This window comes from Mixophyes fleayi, chromosome 3, assembly GCF_038048845.1.
Source record: "Mixophyes fleayi isolate aMixFle1 chromosome 3, aMixFle1.hap1, whole genome shotgun sequence".
Lineage (NCBI taxonomy): Eukaryota > Metazoa > Chordata > Amphibia > Anura > Limnodynastidae > Mixophyes > Mixophyes fleayi.
The window spans coordinates 145,523,201-145,540,901 of record NC_134404.1 but is presented as its reverse complement, the minus strand read 5'-3'; the positions used below and the strand labels follow the sequence as shown (position 1 = coordinate 145,540,901).

General features: G+C 36.4%; 1 protein-coding gene across 1 annotated transcript in view; it reads right to left on the bottom strand.

The window, feature by feature from the left end:
- Positions 1-5,783: 5,783 nt before the first annotated feature.
- The window catches only part of LRRC1 (leucine rich repeat containing 1), a 111,297-nt gene continuing 99,379 nt past the window's right edge, over positions 5,784-17,701 (bottom strand). Inside the window, exons 11-14 of the mRNA XM_075202510.1 lie at positions 14,137-14,252; positions 13,472-13,644; positions 12,604-12,740; positions 5,784-7,935 (exon numbers count right to left, since the gene is read on the bottom strand). Of these exons, the coding sequence (XP_075058611.1) occupies positions 7,777-7,935; positions 12,604-12,740; positions 13,472-13,644; positions 14,137-14,252 (585 nt within the window). The 3' untranslated portion in view covers positions 5,784-7,776. The remainder of the gene's footprint in view (positions 7,936-12,603; positions 12,741-13,471; positions 13,645-14,136; positions 14,253-17,701) is intronic.

The following is a 17,701-nucleotide window of genomic DNA, read 5'->3' as shown; positions in this document are numbered from 1 at the left end:
GCACTGTGTTTTGAGCTGACATGGAATGGATCCTGTGACTTGAGCTAAATGATTTAAATGACTCAAATGAACCAGAGCCAGGAGAATAACTCAAGACAATATAGTTTATTCATCAGCTCCAGAGTCTCAGACAAAATCTGAGCATACCAGCACCACCTTACTTACTACCTTTGGTAATTTAAAGGAACTGATTCATGAGTATTACATGAGAGAGCTGTGGTAGCACCTACAAACCTAGTAGCATATTTAGCACAGATGAGGAGTAATAAGACAGTGATTTTTTTCACAAAAAGGTGAGTAGCAGGAACACACACATACACACACACAGGTTTAGCTAATCAGTGAAATTTCATTTTTTCTTATTTTTTTTTTAAATTAGATTGTATTTCAACGACTGTTTTGTGCTTTCTACTGTCATGGCCAAATGTTTTGAGAATGTCACAAATATTTTTCACAAAGTCTGCCGTCTCAGATTTTATGATGGCAATTTGCATATACTCCAGAATATCATAAAGAGTGATCAGATGAATTGCAATGAATTTCAAAGTCTCTCTTTGCCATAACAACGAACTTTATCCAATAAACAACATTTCCACTGCATTTCAGCCCTGCCACAAAAAGGACCAGCTGACATCAGCTCAGTGATTCTCTCCTTAACACAGGTGAGAGTGTTGACGAGGACAAGCCTGGAGATCACTTTGTCATGCTGATTGAGTTAGAATAACAGACTGGAAGCTTTAAAAGAAGGGTGGTGCTTGAAATCATTGTTATTCCTCCGTAAACCATGGTTATCTGCAAGGAAACACGTGCAGTCATTATTGATTTGCACAAAAAAAGGCTTTACAAGCAAGGATATTGCTGCTAGTAAGATTGCACCTAAATTAACCATTTATCATCAAGAACTTCAAGGAGAGATGTTAAATAATTGTGAAAGAGGGTGCGGTGCCCCAGAACATCCATTAAGCACCAGGACCGTCTCCTAAAGTTTATTCAGCTGCGGGATCGGGGCACCAACAGGGCAGAGCTTGCTCAGAAATGACAGCAGGCAGGTGTGAGTGCATCTGCACGCACAGTGAGGCAAAGACTTTTGGAGGATGGTCTTGTGTCAAGAAAGCCAGTAAAGAAGCCACTTCTGTCCAGGAAAAACATTGGGGACAGACTGATATTCTGCAAAAGGTAGAGGGATTGGATTGCTGAGTACTGGGGTTAAGTCATTTTCTCTGATGAATCCCCTTTCAGATTGTTTGGGTCATCTGGAAAAACGCGGGTGGACAAACTAAAACCCACAAATTTTGACAAACTCCAAGCATTGATTAGGTAAGAATGGGTGACCATCGGTCAGTATGTGGCCCAGAAGTTGACTGACAGCATGCTAGGGCGAATTGCAGAGATCTTCAAAAAGAACGGTCAACACTGCAAATATTGACTCTTAACGTAATTGTCAATAAAAGCCTTTGACATTTATGCAAAGTTTATGCAATGCTTGTAATTTTACTTCAGTATATCATAGCAACATCTGAAAGAGTTCTAAAAACACTGAAGCAGCAAACTTTGTGAAAACAAATATTTGTGTCATTCTCAAAACTTTTGCCCATGACTGTACTTTCCTTTTACAGTTAGGAACTAAAGAGCTAGTGTGAGTGAGACAGTGAGTGAGCCAGCTGGAGCTGCTGTGCATTTATCTAACTCCTCCCAATTGCTTTAATTCCTGATGAACTAATCTTTGCCAGAGCTGTGAACTAAATGAGTTAATTCACTTTGAAGGTTAGTTCATTTCGAACTGATCATTCATGAACTACCCATCACTAATATCAAAGTGCCATATATAAGCAAGGAAGTCTTTGCAGGTGAAAAGTGAGACACCATGGATGTATGAATACCCTGCTCTGCTGGGGCATGTGTGGTACAGATAAGCGTTGCTCCTAGTTCCCAAGATGGTGTCCCGCCCCATGCGTCACAGCAAAGGACTCGCAAGTTCTGGGAGTCAGGGGAAATTAGGTGAATACACAGTGACCGGCTCACAGCAGTTAGTAATGTGGCCCACTTCAGGACCTGATGATGGAAGGCTTAAAGGAACTCTGTGAGCCCGGTCAGCAGAGAGTCCGCTGTGTGATGTGCTGGTATTATCCTCCATTTTAGCTGCAGAGCGTGAGGGTGACTCAGCTCCTGAGAGACGAGAGGACAAAAGTGCTAGGAGGCGAGTGGTGACGGGGCTGGGTTAGACGAAGCTTTAGTGAGTTGTTTTGGAGGGGAGGCTGTGTGTAACATCCTCACCTTTGGTGAATGTGGGAGCAACTCTCTTAGGTTTTCTTCTGAAATAGGCCACAAAGCGACGTTAAGAAGTAATTGACCAAGCTTATTTTTTAATGCATTAGATCTTCCAACTAGCAACTTTGAGTTAAGTTAAAAGCTAGATGATACCATAAGGAACCCTTTTAACCTTTTTTTTTGTTTTAAATACTTTATTTTTTTTAAAAATACTCAGAGAAAAGCAATGATGCTATGAAATAAAAGCCAACATTCTATGATTTTTAAAGTCCTATGTCCCAATCCTGAAAAGCAAGAGAGTTTATCTAATTTAGAGACTTAAGAAAAAGTAAAAAACACAAAAAAAATTCAGAATAACCTTGATCTCTAAAAGCATCAAAAACATCAACATTATGTGTTGAATTTCTGTGAATTCTTAGGAGTTCGGTGGACACACTTCGTGAATAATGCACAGGCCCCTAAAAACCTGGACATCCTAGTGGGACAGACTGTAGAGTAATGTAAATGCATTTTCTGGTTTCATACATAAACCACATAAAATAAATCTAAGTAAAGATTGATGAGTGGATAGGAAAATGGGATCCAATATACATGCCACCAACTCCCCCATGTTTAAAGCAATACCAACTACTAGGAGGCCACACAGAAATCAGGGAGACCATGGAGGATTGTTAAGGGTCGACGACATCAGGGGGTAAATGTATGAAAGTCCGATTTGTTCAACTCGCCGGAAATTGGCGACTTTGCAGCAAAAATTTAAAGCGGCGATGGCTTGTAGAGGCAAGTTTGCCTTTACAAGCCATCGCCGCTTTAAATTTTAGCTGCAAAGTCGCCAATTTTCGGCGAGTTGAACAAATCGGACTTTCATACATTTACCCCCAGGTCTGTAGTCTGTCCATTCAATGCCTCAGTGTTGCCAATAAGGAAACCAGGAGGAATTTGGTAAAATTTGTATTGACTCCCAAGACCCTAACAAACAGATTCAGCCTCCGATCACAGCTGTATAAGGCATAGTAATTGTAGAGGATACATATACAAGGTGGCTAAACAATATGTTATGTAAGTGACTTTGTTAATGTTAAACTGATAGAAAGAGCCTAGACCAACCTGCAATGAACTCCAACAATGAAACTGAAATAAGTATAACATATTGATAAGGGCTTTTTACTACATTAATGACATCGTTATCTGAGGGGCTAAAGAGAAGATTACTTAAGCACTGCCCATACTGCTGGATCATCTACTACAAAGAAGGTGGGCCATTCACTCATCTAAAGTGCAGTGGTCTGCCCAGGAAGTGGACAATCATGACTATCTAAAAGATCTCTAAACAATCTATACACGCAATCTAAAAATTGGCCACTTTCAATGTAATTTCCTGTTATGGTCAAATAGAAGAAAAGAAAAAGCAGTTAAGCAACCTCAATAGGATTTTGGTCCAACAACTGCCAGAGACAAAGAACAACTATACCTAATTGGTGAAACAGCCATTTGGGTGTTCACTGCCCTCAAACTATGGAATCTACCATGGAGAAAGAGCCAATGATCCTACATACACACCTTCCAATTACAGGATGGCTAAGGGGCAACAACCTACCCACATGCACGGCAATGGCAAAATACCAAGCCCTAATGAAATGGAAGTTGACTCTTGGGGATAGAGGAGGAATAGCATGTGGCTGGGTGTGGTGTACAACAGCTAGAGGGCAAGGCAACATTCACAAGAGAAGCAACTATTTTACAACCATACCAAAAGTTTTTTTTGAGGGAAAAGATACTTTTACCTGTTTCACAAATGGCTCAGAAACAGTGGCACATGACTAAAGCTAAAAGGAAACTGCAGCCTCAATCCTACCCCTGCTACTGGCCTTGAAAAGATCATATAGGGTGGGTCATGACAATTGAAATAACTATAGGTAGTTGTACTGGTAATGGATGACTAATTATATTAGATATTAATTATACTAAAAAGTTGAGCAACCACCTGGATGCCATCATGGAGACAAGAAAGTCTGTACTTGTTATTTAAATGGGCACCACCAAAATTAACTCACCAGCACAACTGCAGTTTCAAATATCATGCTGATTCCTATCTAATTAACAAGTACCAAAAAATGGACTATACGTGGGTGGCACATTAGAGATAATTCCAAGTTATTCTACTCAATGTACACATACACTCCTAGAATATAAAAAGATGGGCCATATGGATGCACACAAACCTATAGGCCCAACAATTGAAAACCAGCAGATCAACTTACCAAGATCAGAACATTAACTGTGGATCCAGTCCTAAGTAATTTGGCTAAGTAAGAACTCTCTAAAACATTACATTTAAAGAAAATTATGAAATAATTAGCGATTAGGTTTAGGCTTCATGTTTTGAGAACTGAATTATACAATGATGGGGTATGGTAAGGTTTTGTTACAGGCCTTCCAAATATTGAAATTTGTCTCACACCAAACTTCATCCCATATGTGCGAAAGGGTGTTTGGGTACGTGGAGAGATCTTTTCTAAATCAATATTTACAGAAGATTCCTAGATCTAGAATGATAGGGACGAACCAATATTAGATTAGGCTAACACATGTTTACTATAACCCACATAAAAAAAATAAAATAAAAAAAAAAAAAAAAGACCCCAGCCACCATTGTGCTTGCAGTCAGTAGACGAAGCTGCATCTTTTGGACTCTATATGCAAGTGAATGAAGCAGGTCAATAAAGTGTCCTATATTGGTCTTTGACAGCAGGTACTAGTTGTTTTTATACACAAGTACAAAGAGCGGGGAGAGTTCAGTCTTCACGTTCTGTGTATGGTGGTCAGCTGCTCCTGTCGACAGGTAACCAGTCTCCAGTCACTGCCTCAGTGAAGATTAGTAGTTTATATAGAGAGATGGCGTACTGATATAGGTAATGTTCTGAAAGCAAACTTATTATAGTGTGAAAAATTAAATGCAACTTTCTTTCAATCTTCATATAGTATCTCTCTCTCATATATATATATATATATATATATATATATCACTTTCTCTACACAGATTGTTCGCTGTATCTGGACTTTCTTGATGGCCACCCATGCTGACTACCCACAGAACAACAAACTAGTTACTTCAGCTATTGCAAACCTATGCCAGCACCATGAATCAAACTGTGGGTGTGTGGTGATGTTCCTATAAATGATTTGTAATGGTATGGGAATTAGAGAGGCCTGCAGTTCTAAATTGGAGACAGAAAAAATATATATTATGCTTTAGTGCATTATAATATATAAATTAAAAATACAGTCTACTTAATTTGCAAAATGTATACAATTTGATTAATTACAGTGCTCTCATAGAAGTCTACTTTTAGATCAATGGTCATTGTAGATACAATTACAGATGGGAAGTAAAATTAATTGAAAGTTCTCTATTCAGTGACAATTTATTTTATTATTTTATTTAAGGCAGTAAGCCTTCTTCTTGAATTTAATTTGCGATAAAACACCTCAAATAAATGTGCCAAAGCAATCCATTCACACATACAGTATATTCACATTAAAAAATCAGATGATACATTTTACAATTAATCAAGTTAAACATTATTGCAGAAACTTGTTCTGGCCACATAAGAGGGAATTTTTCTTGTACAGTAATGAAATGTTTGATCTCAATTTGACACAAGGTATAGATACAATTTACAATTGGTTTCACTGTTAGTCATTAAAACCTGATGATTTTGCAAATCACAAAGTTGATATTTAAGGCTTTACAAATAGAACATCAAAGGTTTCCTTGCTTGTGTTGCTGTCAGGTTTATGCAAAATAGTGTATAATTTGCTATTTGTTGACCTATTCTACATGCATACAAGCACAGTCTTGATACTGATTAAAGAGCATTATATTCTAATAAATTAGGTTTCATTATATTTAAATGCTGTATACACTGTTAACATTCGTTTTGATGTTTATATGTGCAATTTTCTGTTTCTGATTAGCCATAACTGATATAAGATTAGAAGCTTTTTGTATTGTAGATTGCTTGAGGTAGTGTTATTTATAAAGTTCTCTACAAATACGGGAAACCAGTCTAAATAATTGAGGTCCCTGGTACACTCCACACTGCAATCAGTAGTGTCACTGAAGGGAGAGTGGTTTACCAGTTTCCGGTTTATAGTTCTGCAGTGAAGCAATTGGAATACTCCTGTAGTTTTAGTTTCATACACAAATGTTTTAATGTATTTTGTCATTTACAAAATTATGTTTTGAATACAATCAAGCCTATGTTGTGGTTCCCTTGGAAATGGATTTATGTCAACCAAGAAGTGTTTATTGTGTAACAGTTGGATACATTCCTACAAATCCTATATAATAACTATCTTAGTGATAGCCCACACCAAGACAGTGTTGGGCAACATTTTTCAGAGGCCTCATAACTGTTTCTTGGTCCCACAAGGTGGTGGCATATTACGGATATCCTTAATTGTACAGAACATTAGGTGACAAAGAACGGTGAAGTGATTACACAGCCCAAGTAGTACATAAAAAGTATCACCAAATACTATGGTTAAATTTGAAAAAAAAACACACCACATACAAACACTCTTGCTCATTACAAAAGTTCATTTGCCTGGACATGGCTTCAGGTCATGAGCCCTGCTGGAGAACATTTACGCTAAAGCCATGATCTACGGCTGAGCATTAATAACACACCTTCGTACATTTGCATATTTTTGAAGACTACTACATATCGCTACAGGACACCATGAGGAGTTCTGCACTTTTTGCTAACCACACGGTGCATTTTATCTCTGACCCCATCAGCCATGTCGGTGAGGAGACATTAAGCTCCTAGTCATGTGTTAACATACTATGCAGACTGTATAAATGCACTGTACTTACTCTGACATCACTCTCTAGGAAAAATGCCCAAAAGTCAAATTACTTCAATCAGTGGGGACACATTGTCCACCCAAGGCACAACTTAGCGGAACACCTGTATAAATTAGTTTTAGATTTGAAAACACAGGTTTCTATTTTACAATTAATAACATATGTACCGCCTTTGATTTTATAGCAATGAGACAATTTTTGCGACCTACTATGCAATTTAATATATTTTTAAAAAAATATACACCAGGTAAGCTGCCAAAAAGTAAAAAAGTATAATTTCCACATAAAACTGTCATTTATCCCTAGTAGGTCCAAAAAATGGTCATAAAATATACACCAGAAGTTAAAAAATAAAGATATTTCCATATGTAAAATTGTAAATTAAAAACAAAACAAATGCACAGTAGTGTGTACTACGTATTAAAAATAAAAAATATTGGTTAAAATATAAAATTACAGCATTAAGCTGTAATAAGGCACATCCTGTCCAGACTGCATAATTTCAACATAAAAGTAGTAAAAGGAGGGATGACAAATCATGTTCTGGTAAAAACAAGAGGCTGGATGTGGCCCGTGAGGCAGGGAGACAATTCAACGGTAAGGGAAGACACAGGAGGCAAGATGGAGGTGGATTGCTACACAGACGTGGTCACTCTGTCAATGGAGTTATTGACCTCATTTTTGTTAGAGTCCAGTCCCTTAGCAGCATTCAAAGTAGTACGCAGGTTCTCCACAGTCTTTTTCATAGTCTTCAGCTCCCCAGGATGAGGAGTTGCCCGCCTCAGAAGAGTTGCCTAAGAAAGAATCCACATTAAACAACAATTGAAATAATTTAATCACTCAAGCTTTAAACCAATGTAGAGAGAGTAAAGAAAAAAACAAAAGAAACAAAAACCTTAAGCATGTATTCTAATAGTGCTCCAGGCTCTCCCCTCCTAATATGCACTGTACACATTACTGTACATATTAACAATCCTGGTGGTCTATAGACCCTGGAGAGATGTACTGCTGGAAGCGGTAACGGATTACTAGAGCAACCTCTGGGAGGAAAAACTGGAGTATCCATTTCAAACAAAACAAAATATATGTTTTTAATTTACAGCCACTAGTAAAAGTCTTAAGATCTTTTATCAATATCACTGAAATGCTACTCCAAAGGGCAGCCTTATTGTGGATCTCTAAGCACATTTCTCTCCATATACAAAAAAAGGAGAAAAAGAGTAAATAGAGGCACTCCGGTCCCCAGAGAAATAGTATCAATTAAAACTAAATTTTATTAAATTCATATTAAAACATCAAGTAAAGAGGCGAAATATAGATAAAAATGAAAATAGTGTGTGTAGTGTATTAAAATACTAAGCACCCTGGCGGTGGCAGATATAGGATTTTACAAAGGCCAATTAAGTTGTATTGAATCTATCCAAGGTTCTACAATCATCAAAATAGTATCCAAAACCATATAGGTCTAGCTATGGCCTATTGAGAGTATATAACCTATATATCAATCCCTATGCAGTCAAGCTATGTAGGGGGAGATGATACCCCTAAATACGTATGAACAACTATATATGACCATATAGTGGGAATATATAGGGCTGGGAGGGTGAGATGCGTCACCATACTATATAGCCAGTCACGGACAATACCAATTGAGAAGAGTGAAGAGAGTCCATAGACATATATATGATGATGTTTAAAGGGAATATATTACCATAGTATTATCTTGGATAACCCTTATTACATATAGTCTATGGGCGTTCATATAGATCACTAGTTATATTCCTTCTTTGCTGGCTATGTTGGCACGGTGTTCTGAAATAATCTTATGTCAGGTCTAAGTAGTACAAGACACTAAGTATAGCAAACACCCGAAGGTAAAGGAGTGAAACGTGCACTCGCACATATAGGACCATATGGTGTTTATGAAATAACCTTATCCCTCTACGAGTGTATCGCCACTCTAACATCTAACGGAGTATTGCAGTGGTGTCTTTCCATTTATAACCCCACTCGGTTCATTCATGCAATCATAGCTTATAATATAAGTCACTGCATCCCAAAACATGCGCTTAGTAATATGAGGGTAAATAAAATACCTCCAGCGCTTATTACTAAATATACGGATTGCTGGCCGCGGCATACACCGCCGGGACCAGATGCCACTGTCGGGTGCTTGTGACGTCACATATGACGCCAAAAAGCCTCGACGTACGTTTCGCAACTGCTTTCTCACAGAGGTAACCCGAGCAACAGTCTCGGGAAGCTAAAATATGCACACCAAGCAATCCCCTAACATGGAGATGATTGACAGAGGAAGTAACGAATCATGTTTCAGGATATGTTAACATCTCGTGAGATACTTAGTCTCAAAGTTTACAGTACTAATCGAAGGAATGTGTAAGAAAATATTGAAATCCACATTGACGGTATGTGTAATATAAATCCTACTTATTAACCCATGATAGGTGATATAAACTATATTTAGTGTGCCCAAAATCTGATCCTACGTAGAAAAGTGTATTGTTTGACCCATCCTCAGAAGGATCATCATTTATAAGGAGTTATACTGATAAATACATTTATTAATCTGCATGTCTGACAGGTAATTACACACAGTAATAATAGAAGCCATAGGAGTAGTACAGTATAGAAATTGTAGAGTAGTTGTCTCTAAGGACTTGAAAAGTAATTATACACAATAATAATAGAAGTGGTACAGTATAGAAACTTTTTTTGAGTTTTTTGAAATTTTTGTTTTTATTGGCTCAGCATGTTCTCATGATGCCAAATATTAAATATTGAGTAGATCTTAGAAAACTATACAGTAGTATTCCAAAAAATATATATAGTATAACAAAAAAGAAGATTTAAATTAAATTGAGTTTAATTACATTTCATAGGAAACTTGCATAGCTGTTGTATTCATTAAGTCCTAGTGGGGAAAGTGAGTCAAGCAGAAAAATCCACTTGCACTCACGTTGAAGTAAACATTTGTCAACATCTTCCCCTCTAATACCAAGATTAATTCTTTCTATACCATAACACTTCAATACTACGTTAGATGTTAGAGTGGCGATACACTCGTAGAGGGATAAGGTTATTTCATAAACACCATATGGTCCTATATGTGCGAGTGCACGTTTCACTCCTTTACCTTCGGGTGTTTGCTATACTTAGTGTCTTGTACTACTTAGACCTGACATAAGATTATTTCAGAACACCGTGCCAACATAGCCAGCAAAGAAGGAATATAACTAGTGATCTATATGAACGCTCATAGACTACATGTAATAAGGGTTATCCAAGATAATACTATGGTAATATATTCCCTTTAAACATCATCATATATATGTCTATGGACTCTCTTCACTCTTCTCAATTGGTATTGTCCGTGACTGGCTATATAGTATGGTGACGCATCTCACCCTCCCAGCCCTATATATTCCCACTATATGGTCATATATAGTTGTTCATACATATTTAGGGGTATCATCTCCCCCTACATAGCTTGACTGCATAGGGATTGATATATAGGTTATATACTCTCAATAGGCCATAGCTAGACCTATATGGTTTTGGATACTATTTTGATGATTGTAGAACCTTGGATAGATTCAATACAACTTAATTGGCCTTTGTGAAATCCTATATCTGCCACCGCCAGGGTGCTTAGTATTTTAATACACTACACACACTATTTTCATTTTTATCTATATTTCGCCGCTTTACTTGATGTTTTAATATGAATTTAATACAATTTAGTTTTAATTGATACTATTTCTCTGGGGACCGGAGTGCCTCTATTTACTCTTTTTCTCCTTTTTTTGACTATGATCAAAGTATATATTAGAGTGCACCCCATCTTTTTCGTGAGGTTACATTAAGTACCTACTATAGATGTATGGTCCTAATTTTTGTGTGCGACCATACCTTCTGTTTTATATGATTTCTCTCCATATATTCAGCATTACAGTCAGCAATTGAAGTACTACTACTTTGATTGTGAAGCTATCAAATTCAATTCACTTACATTTTCCATACCACCACTTCTAAATTTACACTTCGAGCACTGATTATGCCATAGCTTCTGAAGAAAAGTAATTTTGTAAACAATTGAGGAGTTATGTGCAGAGTGATATCTTGAAATGTATTGCAGCACAGAGCCACGATCCAATCCAGCAGAAAAAATAGTTTAAATTGGAAGTAATTTGGGATATTAAAAAATGCTATATAGATTTACAAAAAGCTGCTGTTCCTAATTCCACCATCCACTTTGCACACAGATCAGAAATAGGCCAACACCAAAAACACATTCACCTCCTTCCATACTGACTTTTATAAATGTAATGTTTTACTACCTTTGACCTTATTAATTAAGTTGCATATTTACTTTGAGGGAAGACACAAGAACATGAGTCTTCCAATGCCTTAATTGCTCAGGGATACCAAAGAACAAGGTTGTAAAAGCAATGGTCTTGGCAGGTTCCCAGTTACAGAATTATTGGAACACACCTTCTGTTTAATGTGTTTCATAAATGTATAATACATATTAAAAGGCAGAAGTGAAGGTCGTTCAGCTCCCCCCGCAGAGTATAGTCTAGACCAGTGGTCAGGGAACAGGGGTAAATTACCCCAAATGGGGTAAAAATGAAATTCCTGGGGGTAATGCTGCCGATTCACATGCTGTCAGTTGGATTGTAGACCCCTTTAAATGTGAAATTGCTGTTGCACCAGAAGAGCCTCAAGGGTTGGCAGAGGCACTTCTTGAGCTTCGATGCAATAATGAAGCACGTATTGCAATTGAAAACAAAGCAGATCTGTCATATTTTTGGATGTCAACAGCTGCAAAGGCATTCAAAATTGCACACGAGGAGGCAGTCAAAAAGTTGCTGCCTTTTCCAACAACCTACCTTTGCGAACAAGGATTTTCCACTCTAACGAACATAAAAACAAAGCAGAGAAATCGATTGGACGCTGAAGACTGTATCCAAATTGCTCTGACATCAAAATGCCCCAATATTGATGCTCTCGTATCAAAACTGAAGCAACATCATTTCATCCAAAACCTGAAGTTTTGAAGTTGAAGCTTTCAAAGAAATTTTGAATAGATTCAATAAAATTTTGAATTCCAATAATTAATAATATATGATTTCCTTCTATCAAATCAAGGGGGTAACGTTGGCGTATCTAAATATATTTGGGGGTAAAGGGTAAAAAAAGTTTCCTGACCCCTGGTCTAGACACATAATAGTGCAAGAGTACATAGACAAAACGGCTGGTGGCTTTGCTATATATTTTACATGTATTGTGGGGGGGGGGGGGATTTAGTCGGGGGGGGGGGGGGGGGGATTTAGTCATATATACATGCCTAGAAACATTTTACTAGATAAGCTATATAGGAACGTATATAAAATTTGTTAATTTTTTACTTAAAAAGTAGCAACCAATAAAATAAAAAATACCGTTTCATCCTCTTCATCTTCTTTCTCGTCATCTAAAAATCGTATGGCACTTATTCTATTCATTGCTCGCTCATTCCAAGTATCATCAGACATGTCATTAACCAAACTCTCGAAGGCTCCACATCTTGGTAAATTGTCTGTGGGATAGCAATTCTAATAAGTTAAGATTTACAAACAGAAAACAAACAACAAAATTGTATGCTCAACACACCACCCTCCTGGCTTCTAAATCACATTAGTTTTACCTCTACTGCTATTAAAAAGTTATGTAAATATTTATAATACGCTTTAATTAAACAATTTCTACTTAATTTCTCAGTCATGCATTATAGGAGTAAATTTGTATTTAAGATTTGATAGATCATGTTGAATGGCATTACAAATGTTTTAACAGGGCTTTTGGGGCAGGTAACTATGGCTCCCAGAAATGCCTGGCGTTCAGAAATTTTAGGGGATATTTTAATGTGCAGGGAAAAAAATAGTTTTTTATTATTATTGCTGTACCGTGTTAGCCAGTAAAATCTATGTGATGTGAAATACTTTTGTGTCAAAATAGACAAAAGTATTATAGGAGTGATACCTTTATTGGATATTCAAATATGAAATTAACTGAATTAATTGTTTGGTTTTTTTTAACCAAAACTGTTATGACGAGGTAGAAAAACCACTTTTTTGTACGGTTTAAAAATGAAAAGTGAAATGTATGAGGGGTTAATAAGTTACATCACATTTTCTTCACAATCAGATGTGGATTCTCTTTCAGAATTGTTGCCCAATGTGTCCATCAACATACAATCTATGTAAGTAATTTTACTATAGTTATACACACACCCACACATAACAAATACGCTGTACAAATGCTAGATACCTTGGCCATCAGCCTCAGAAGGCATCTGTGGAAGTAAAACGCATGTCAAGACCTTTTCTCCAGTCTCTGCATCTATATCTGTCTGAAAGGTCAGGAGAGGCTGAGATTGGTTATCTGATAACCATAATGCCTTTAATTTCAGTGAGGTCAGTGACAAAGGCAAATATGATAGCCTAAAAATAAAAACCAACATAAGATAGAGTTAAATCTTTAAAACAGCATGATTATTAATTTAGGTAGCTCTTGTAGTGATAAAAAAAAAAAAAAAGGTTTGCACTTCATTTACAGCTTTATGCAAATAAAGGGACAGAAATAAGGGCATGGTTTTATTTGTATTGTCATTTGGTGTTAGGTTTGTTGTTTATTTTACAAAACCTGTGGAATACAGACAGCGAGAGAGTGGGTATCAACTTGTGCTAAATATTTCATTGCCTTGTAGCACACAAATTAGTGTAGTAATGTAGTAAAATGCACTTGTGTACAGTATATGGTTTTAGATATTAATTTGAAATCCAAAATATCACCGACCTACATGTTCACAGTTATAACTTGATTATACAAGTTTCAAATATGCAAGTACAGTATTTTGTGACCCTTCTGTGTTACATAGAGCGACTCTCTGGCATTACTTGATGACAAGTAGAGCATGGAGACTGTAATATTACCTGTTCCCAGCAACATCTAAGACATGAAGTTCAGTAGCTTGTGCAATTTCTGAGGGAATTCGTGTCAATCGATTTTCACGTACACAGAACACATTAAGACTGGAGCAACCACCAATCTATGATGGAAAGTATAAGACACAAATAGAGCTTTTGCATTACAAGACTACACAACATTAAAATAAATAACAGGAACACTGACCATTAGATGCATTATGCAATTTTGCTTCAAAATTCGGTATACTACGGATTTACATGTCTACACAAACAGTGCTGGTATTTTGGCCAAGTTGAAAAGATTGTAAAATAAGGGCAAAACAGATAAAAATAAGTTTCTGCAGTAATTTATAGAGATTATTCATAATGTGAATACACCCCAATAATAAATTCAATAACTGGCAAACTGATAGTTGAACAATCACATAATTCGTCCACAAACAAAATGACACATATGTGCAGCTGTCTATGGTCTCCGTACAAATCAATGAAGTGATTTAAGTTCATTCTAAACGTGATTTTTTCAAAACCTTCGCATTTCCTGAATGGTAGTATATTGGATGAAACAAAAACATATTGGGGAGTATTCCTGTTATGCCAAATCCATATATGTGGTCGCTTTTTTTTAAAATTTATTTATTTCTCTGCTTAGATCTAGAATAAAGGCCAGCAATGCTTTTAATTACACAAAGCCACCACTCTGACATTGGTATAGCCTCTCTAACACCCAAGACACATCCTTCATATAGGAATCAGGTTTAGGATGATTTTGAATTAGTCATGCATTACATTTTAATTGCTTTACTGATCAACAGGACAATACATATATATTTGTTTTTGAAACTCAATTTTTTTTTTATAAAAAATTGGACCCATTTTTAAAGGACCTCAAAATAAAAAATAAAAAATAAAAAAGGATTGCCTGTGGAAATATTAGGACAATCCTGTGAATAACCAGAAGTTGTGTATAATAGGACTTATGGGGTTGCTAAAATGGTTTATTTGCATCCAACATGAGACTCTCCTTGAATATGACTTTGATAAAACAATCCAAAGAAAATTCATAGAATGTGAGGACTCAAAGGCAGACAGGTATCATCTTAGGAACTGCAACACCGGCAGTGAGCCTCACATTACATTGTACTGCTGCTGTGACAAACGCAGACCACAGCAGTCTAGAGGATACATACTGAAATAAAATACAGCTAACAAGTCACACTCAATACTACACAGTGCAGATGCAAGTATAATGACCCAAAATGTGTAATATTATATACAGAATACTTCCCCAACTTCCCACCAATGGGACAAATCTGTCACTATTGGGATTACAGGACAGAGCCCTCAAAATTGGGACTGTCTCATCTAAATTGGAACAGTTGAAAATTATGGTTAATATCTTTAGTATACAAAATAAGCCAGAAGCTTTTTGGATTGATAAAACCAAAATTGAACAGGTGAAGCATTTCAGGAAAATACCACCTTGCCGACTTGTATTCATGGGGATGGGTCTATTATGCTTTCGGACTGTGTGTCAGTCAGGGGTACAGAAAATATTGTTACGGTGATAAGAAGAATGGATTAATCTAAATTTCAACAAATCCTAGAACCTAATGCACCAGCGCCTAAATAAATTAAAGCTGAAAATATGTTTGATGTTTCAGCTAGAAAATTATCCAAAACATAACTGAAAATGAACCATGAAATACAGGAATTAAAAATTTAGGATTTGGAATGATGGCCTTTAAATGTCTCAAACATTATTATTGAACATTTCTCTCATCTGTTAAAATGCATCAAATCAATAGTAATTGTGCATTAAAATGTGCAGAAATGTATACATTTGTATCCTGCAGAGGTTATGTTAAGTTTTTATTTAAGAATTCAGTGAAATTTGCAATGTGAACAGGAGTACCCAAACTGTTGCATATTATATAAATGTTGACAGATTATCCAAACATCCAAATGTGTATTTACACATTTTCATAATCCGTTTTGAAAACCTTCATTCCTAAAGGGGACCATAAGGAGGTTGTTGAATTGTTGTCAACTCATCAATAACAGGTTTATTAGTATGTAAAGGAGAAAGAACATTAACACATATGGAGAACCTGCACTTCTTACGTAGCTGGTATGACCTGCTCATGGAGTGACAACAGTGTGTGACCTTCTCTCTTTGCTCAAAGTGTCAAGGGCTAATGTGACCGACATCTGTTGACAAAACCCTGGCAACAGCAGAATACGATGAACCGCAAAAGAAAAAAATACCAGGAACACAAGAAACGAGGGTCTGCAAAAATGAATCATACAAAAAGGCCACATATTTACACTGTTAGCATAAATAGCTTTTCAGCATAATTATCTTATTACAATAACTAAACAAAGAAGCTTTTATGACTATTTATGGGGAAGTAGTTCATTTAAGGACCATTTCTAATTAACGTGTCTCAACAGCACCACAATGCAGAATAATTTCAGTGTTTGATTTCCACTATTTGACCTGATGCAAAATTAGAACTTGGCTTAAAAGAATCAATACGCTCATGCAGCAATTGAGCCTCACAATCAATAACTTGCATTTATTGAAAGCAAGCAGTAGAACAGATAGAACAGCCCAAGTGAGGACCGCTATGGGAACACACAGACAGTAATAAAAGATTAATAGCCTATACATTAATATTCAGCTTCATTCATCCTACCACAAAATCCAAAGCCTTCATTGCGAAAAATGTATCCTTGCTGTCTCTACTCTAAGTGGACACAACGTTATTAAAAAAAAACAAACAATCATTGTAGATTAATGAATGAATGTCAACCAATTGAATATATATTGATCCTTTAATTATGGATCCAGCAGTCCAGGAAAACCTGTCAAGGGATAAAATACACCAATATATCTAAATTTTCTTTTAGCATAAACCAATAAGAATGTGTCACTGATGGCAATACAACTAGTTACCATTTCCAAAAGTCAATTTTGTTAATTTCCACTGTACAAAGTACATTCCTCTATGTGGTTAAATGAATGATCATATATTTTGAGCATAGTCATCTACAGGACAGGTCGATTGCAATCTTGAGGATTTTTAAGGCACGGCTTGATAGATATTTTAGAATCTAGGAAACACCCTCTTTAAACACATCCCACCCATGTTACAATAATTACACCCTTCACTGCATACTAACCCATCTCTCTGCACTTCTATCTCCACCTCAGTCATCTTCTTCATCCTACTCATCTATAACTGCCCTCAAGTGTCCATGCACCTCTTCATCTCACTCAAAATTCATTCACAACCTCCTCATTATCACTGTCCACTGAATCCCATTCTCCATCCCATTGTCCCTCATCATCAATCCCGCCTCCATCATTATAATCATAATTCCAACCCATTCACACAGTCAACATTAAACTGTCAGCATCATTAGTATCCTCCCAATCTCCGTTATTAAACACTTTTTCTTGCATTATTAACATCAATACTTTATTATAAACCTTCCCTTATTACCCTTCCATTCTATCAATAACGCCTTCCATCATTAAATATATCAGTTATTAGCCCCTTCGTTA